This window comes from Aethalodelphis obliquidens, unplaced genomic scaffold (genome assembly GCF_003676395.1).
Source record: "Aethalodelphis obliquidens isolate GAN/ISIS:26980383/991018 unplaced genomic scaffold, ASM367639v1 scaffold72, whole genome shotgun sequence".
NCBI lineage: Eukaryota > Metazoa > Chordata > Mammalia > Artiodactyla > Delphinidae > Aethalodelphis > Aethalodelphis obliquidens.
In genome coordinates this window covers 5761990-5768497 of record NW_020838016.1, presented here as the reverse complement: position 1 = coordinate 5768497, position 6508 = coordinate 5761990, and the positions used below count along the sequence as shown (strand labels likewise).

The 6508-nt window shown below is 50.4% G+C and overlaps 1 protein-coding gene across 1 annotated transcript in view; it reads left to right on the top strand.

Moving 5' to 3' along the window:
- The first annotated feature begins 1867 nt into the window (after positions 1-1867).
- NME9 (NME/NM23 family member 9) overlaps positions 1868-6508 on the top strand; it is a 13660-nt gene continuing 9019 nt past the window's right edge. Inside the window, 3 exon segments of the mRNA XM_027091680.1 lie at positions 1868-2074; positions 3315-3386; positions 5381-5497. Coding sequence (XP_026947481.1) covers positions 1895-2074; positions 3315-3386; positions 5381-5497 — 369 coding nt within the window. The 5' untranslated portion in view covers positions 1868-1894.

The following is a 6508-nucleotide window of genomic DNA, read 5'->3' as shown; positions in this document are numbered from 1 at the left end:
CTCTCGGGTCGGTACTGGAAATGCAATGTGTCTGGAATCTAGTTCACTCTCCTCCCTCCCCAGATGCTCTCTCCCTGCCTCCACCCAGTGCTTTCTCTCTGCCGGGCTCAAAGGTGGTCCTTCTCACACCCACAGGACTGCCACCCCCAGTCTTTCCACTACATTTTCAAAGTCTCAGGGATTCCTTCGTTTCTCCCCTCCCTCAACACAGCCACCCGTGTCTGGCTTCCTCGTCCCTCTTAAAGCCAGCCTGGCTCTCACTTTCTCTGCAAAACTATGTTGCTTGGCGGAACTAACCCATACTGTTGAATTCATGCATCTTCTTTCCTGGAGTCATTGAAAGAGCACGGGCTGTGGCATCAGACAAACCTCGGTCCAAAACTCGGGTCTACTGCTTGAGACTTTTTATTTATTTATTTTTTTACCTTGGGTTGGTTATTTCATTCCTCATTTATATGGTAGGATAATGATACCTATCTTGCTGGATTTTTTGAGAGAAAAGCAAAGTGCAGATGCTCTCTCATAGCTCAGTAAATATTAACTCTCTCTCCTTTCTAAAACTTACGGTGAACCCTCGTTGCCTAGTAAATCAGGATGGAACTCCTCAAACCCACATTCCCGACTCCTCCAGTGATCTCTGCCACCACTGATCAACCCAACCGCAGCGGCCCCTGGACTCCCCCACCATGCTTCCCACCATGGCCTCCCTGTCTGCCCGTCCAAGCCTGGCATTTCCACAATGCCCAATGCAAGTCGCCTCTCCACTGCGAAGCCTCCTCCCCTGAGTCCTACAGTACAGCGTTAAGACAGTGCTACCAGAGTCTATGCTAATTTTAATAATGATAATTTAGGGAATTCCCTGGTGGTACAGTGGTTAGGACTCTGATCTTTCACTGCTGAGGACCTGGGTTCAATTTCTTATTGGGGAACTAAGATCCCGCGAGCCATGTGACATGGCCAAAAAAAAAAAAAAAAAAAGGTAATTTATATCATGGTTTATTAACAGTTCTCATGTGATGTGAAAATTTTGAAATGTGAATCTTCAAAAAGTAAAAAAAGTAAAAAAGCTGGCAGGGCTGGTAGTTTATAAGCAGGGTCCACACTCTGACCCCATGAGGATGCACTCTAACTGCAGAACAGAAACACCCCCTGTGTGGATCAGACATGAGCACTGAGTGCTGAGGTCTTTAGGAAGACATCCTTCCTTAAAATGTGACCACCGGTCCATCACCATCTAGCACTTACTTGCTGCGACTGACTGGGCTGGGCAGGTCTGGTGCGTATCCGGTGCACATGGCTTCGCTGCTTAGCTTCTTACAGGCCTCGGGGTCTAGTGCAATCAGACAGGAGGGTCCCTCACACGCAGTCCCACCACACTCCAGAGACTGGGACCAAAGCAGAAAAACGCGCCCCAGTCTCCACCTAGGTCTCTCTCAGGTTCACTTTCCAGGAGAATAATGTTGATTTGATAAAGTAAAGTTTTAAAGATAAAACTCTCCTTTACCCAAAGCAAGTGGCTTCCAATGCATCAGGAAGAAAGGTTAATGCTATGTTTATTACCAAAGTAGCTGAGAGTTGGTTGCATCCTGATAGGTCACCTACAGTGACCTCTTCCTTTTAGAAGAGATAGTTTCAGTCTATTTCAAATACGTACTGAGGGCTTCTCTGTGCTAGGCCTGACCCTGAATGTAGCTGAAAGTCCCTTAAGGCAAAGGATCCGTGTTAAGTAAGTGATTTTCCACCATACTCACTTCACTGTGTTTAGAATTAGGAACACTGAGTTCATGAAGGAAAGCTGTGTTGCCACACTCGCTCATACTCTGCTGGGATAATAAATCCCTTTAACCACGAAATAAATATCCCTGCAAACAGATGTCCATCGGAGGGGGTTGGAATGTGCAGGTATCGATTTTGCCTGACGTGCGGGGCGTTGGTGCCTGCTGAGCGCTCCTGCTTCTTGGTCCACGCAGTTGTCGACGTCTACCAAGGCTGGTGCGGCCCCTGCAAGCCTGTGGTGAGCCTCTTCCAGAAGATGAGGATCGAGGTCGGCCTGGACCTTCTGCATTTTGCATTAGTAAGGTCCTCTCTCAGCACAATGTCACACAACTTGTAAAAACCTTAAAAATTTTAAAACAGGAACAGTAAGTTTGAGGGGCCTTTTTCAGATCATCGACAAGGCATCCGTTGTGGATTTTTTTTGCTGATACCAGTTTCTCTAGAGAGGAAGCCTCCCCCCCACCCTGCCTCTCGACGGTCCCTGTGGGCTCAGCTGCCCCTGATGCCGGAGCCGGGAAGGCGTGCGGCCACTTTAAGGCCAACACTCCCTCTTGGCTCGTGTCCACCGTGAACCCTGAAGTTTCACTTCCAGAGCACAGGGTTTAAGATTTCTATCCTTGCTCCTTAAAGGGGAACTTTCAGCAAACGTTTACTCAGGTCAGTGTATGGAAATGGGAATCACTTCCAGAGAAGCATGCAAGAGACACTGGAGGAGCTGCACGGGTTGAGGCTCAGAGATGGTGAACACAGGCGAGACTCGCCCTTGCGTTAACTCTTGAGAAGCTGGGCTCCCAGGGCTTGCACTCCTCCCATGGGAGTGGGTTGTGAGGCTTCTGTGGAGTGGAGGAGGGATCTGGCTGGGGAGCTTTATCAGACCCGGAGGCGAGCTGAGGACCTTCCTCTGTTGTTGCCACTCGGGGCAGATGTGGGATGTTAGTGGTGGAGCTCCCCTGATCCGGAGCAGGACAAACTGTCACATCCTCCTTATTTTATGCCTCAGAAAATGACACTGGCAACACTTTTTACCAGTATGTTGACAGTTGTTAAGATTCTGATGAAAGGCATTAGAAGAAGGAGCATGAGAGAGAGCAAGCCAGGGCTCCAGTTGGGGAGGGCAGTCACTGTGTGATGTACGTGTGTGCACGTGTGTGGTGTATGTGTGTATGTGGTGTGTGGGAGGATGTGATATGTGTGTGTGATGTGTGTATATTATGCGTAACGTATGCGCGTGCATGTGTAGCAGGATGTGTGTGCTGGTAGTATGTGTGTGGTATGTATGTGCGTGTGGTATGTATGTGTGTGGTATGTATATGTTATGTATATGTGTGTGGTATGTATACGTGTGTGTGGTATGTATGCGGTGTGTGGTATGTGGGGGATGAGGAGTATGTGCGTTTGGTGTGTGTGTGTGTGTGTGTGGTGTGCATGCAATATGGATGTGTATGTGCTCTGTATGGGGGGTGTGGTGTGTGTGTCCCACACGGTTCTCCCGCCATCCTGTCCCTGCACCCGCCCTGCTGACAGCCTGTTTCCTTTAGGCAGAGGCGGACTGTCTTGATGTCCTCGAAAAATACAGAGGGAGGTGCGAGCCGACCTTTCTGTTTTATGCAGTAAGTACATTTTCAGTCCAGAACTGTCCCACGGCTGCACATCACAAGGGTTCAGATGGACGCCTCTCACCAAGAGGCCACACTGCTCCCAGTGAGTGAATGCTGTTTCCTCCCTGACTCTATTATTTTGGCTGAGGACAGATGCCCTTAATCATGGCACTGCTCATGGGTGGAGCTCTGGGCAGTCATTCTGGGCTTGGGGCCTTCATGAGGGCAGTACCCGGGACAGAGCAGGACTCACTCAGAGGCCTGTGCTCTTTCTGGTTTGTGAACCTCTTATTTTATTTGTTTGTTTGTTTTTGGCTGCGTTGGGTCTTTGTTGCTGCGCACAGGCTTTCTCTAGTTGCGGTGAGCGGGGAATACTCTTCATTGCGCTGTGCGGGCTTCTCACTGCAGTGGCTTCTCTTGTTGTGGAGCACGGGCTCTAGGCACTCGGGCTTCAGTAGTTGTGGCACGTGGGCTCAGTAGTTGTGGCGCATGGGCTCCGTAGTCGTGGTACGTGGGCTCAGTAGTTGTGGCGCACAGGCTTAGCTGCTCCGTGGCATGTGGGATCTTCCCGGGACTAGGGATCGAACCTGTGTCCCCTGCATTGGCAAGTGGATTCTTAACCATTGTGCCACCAGAGAAGTCCCTAGTGAACCTCTTGACTGAGGTCTCACTCTCAGTGCAGAGTTTGGAGACCTCCGCAGAGGGGACTTTTCAGCAAACATGAACGCTCCCTCGTGGGGTAGACAAGCTTTGTATTCACCTTCGTTTCATTGGAAAATGTGAAGATATGTTGATACAAAGTCAGAAATGAGAGGGGTGATTGTTGATGGCCAGTGGTTCAGCATTTGAAAGGTCATCTGGCTGCCTTCTGACATCCACCCGGGGCTCCAGGCCCCTGAGGGCCCCCCTGCTGTCTCACACCTGGCTTCCTGGTTTTAGGTCACCTGCCAGGCCCTGAAGACAGTGGATTGATATTCTCCTCCTGACCCGGTCCAGCCCCTCACAGCACAGTCAGGGAAACTGGGATCTGCCAACCGGGGCCAGAGTTGTTTAGTTTGGAAAACTTTGGGCTCCTGCCCTCGGCACTGCAAGTATTACAAGTTGGAAGCTTATGGTGAAACATTATTTGAGCTTCGGCTTTCTCGAGGGAGACTGAGGTTTTACGAAGAAACCTGGTGGGGGAGGGAGCAGGGGTGGGAAGCGCTGAGATGAAAGTGCCCTCCGCCAGACTGGCATCAGAGCTCAGTTGCAGAAATGGGATCCTTACTGCAGTGGGTTTCTTGCTTGAGCCTGGAGTGGGCGGGATTGAAGCATGAATCATAATTGGCCGTGTGGGAGTGTGCGGCAGCCCATCACAGTCACACAGCGGCCATCCCCTGAGGGTGGGATGGAAACAGAAGGAGAACCCAGTGCACGTGAGCTTCCATGAGTGACGGGCAGGGAGACTTCTGAAAAAGCGAAGGCGGTGAACGCGGGTTCACCGGGAACACCACCTCCACTGTGAGGTCTTCCCTGACCACCCCAGATGGAGCTGGGGATCAATTATTGCCCCAAATCCCAAGTACCCCATGAAAGCAATGTTCTTATTCTATTGCAACTGTTTCTCTGACACGACCACTCTCTCCCCACTTGGCACCCCACTCACTGAGGGTGGCAGCTATGTCTTTTCATGTTTAGTGTTTCTGTTCTCTGCCTCTGTCTTGGTGTTGGCATAGTAAGTGCTCAGCTGGTACTCGTTGGGTGAAGGAGTCAAGGAGAGGCCACACTTAGTCACTCACAACCCAGTGCGCCCTGGTCCTCCCCCACCTAACTCCCCGCTGTCCTGAAGGAAGTTTTGAAGGGAGGAGCCTGGGGTAGGGGGCAGAGAAGTGGATGGAGGCTGTGGGCCTGGGGTCCGCAGACCTTGACCTTGGGCACGCTTGTAAACAAAGCTCTTGGAACCTCGTGTCTCTTGAAGGAGGTTGCGCATCGTGTGGTCTGAGCAGGACATCTGTGCTGTATTCTAGGGAGGGGAGCTGGTGGCATTGGTTAGAGGAGCAAATGCCCCGCTGCTGCAGAAAACCATCCGAGAGCAGCTGCAGGCCGAAAAGATTGTGCTGGCCGAAGGCAGAGAGCGGAGAGTGGTAAGCGGCCAGCCCACGAGTGTCCCCCAGGCCAGGCCAGCAGGTGCCTCCCCTGCCCCGCCAATGTCTTCACTGTCCTTGGAAAGCTGCATTACATGCCCACGCTGGCTGGAGGCCTCTGAGGGCTCAGGGGAGGGTGCAAGTCCCACTAGGAAATCTTCTTTGAAGTCGTCCCCTTCATCCAGAACACTTTAACGTCTTTTATCCATTTCCCTTTCATCCCCACTGCATCTCTTAACAGCGTTTCTGGAACCCTGACAACGAATTCAGAAACGGACATGAAGTTCCGAATCCAGTAGTGGGTACAAGGAGTCAGCCTCAGGGGGAAATCTCTCCTGGTGACTTGCCCTCCCTTCTCATGCCTGAGTTTGACTTGTGATCCCAGAGGGTTCATTTCTTTAACTAGAAAGGGGTCATTACCTTAAGAAACAAGATCAGCACTGCTTGTGATTTTGGTAAATTACTTCCAGGACAACGTGGACTGCGAGTTTTTCACAAAAAATTGGCAGCCTTTGAAAACCGACACACCTTAGGTAGAAAGAAGTATCTCCTGGTGCCCCGAGCAGTTGCCAAAGGAGCCTTAACGTTATTCCGCGTTCACTGTTCATGTTTTCGCATTCAGTTCCAAAGAGCAAAGCCCTGTTTTCATAGAATGGATTGGAATCAAATCCCATTTGTTCCCCAGAAAAGTGGCAATTTTTCCCCAAGAAAGAAAATCACAGACGCTTGTACCTACTCCACAGATAAATGATCTCTCTCTCTGTACTACCTGCACTGTGTAGCCAGTTGCTTACTATTTACTTGCATTTCAATTCTTACTCTGTCTTCTTGACAACTCTCTATTTCATCTTTCTTCTTCCTTAGTTTCTACTTGATGCTCGTGGAAACAGGCAAACTCTAAACCTTAAGATCAGCATGGATTTCCTGGTCCTCAATTGCTCTCCCTCCCCCGCTTCCTACCACCCAACTACTCAAAAGGTTCCTGAAAAGTTTCCAAGGCTGATAATATAT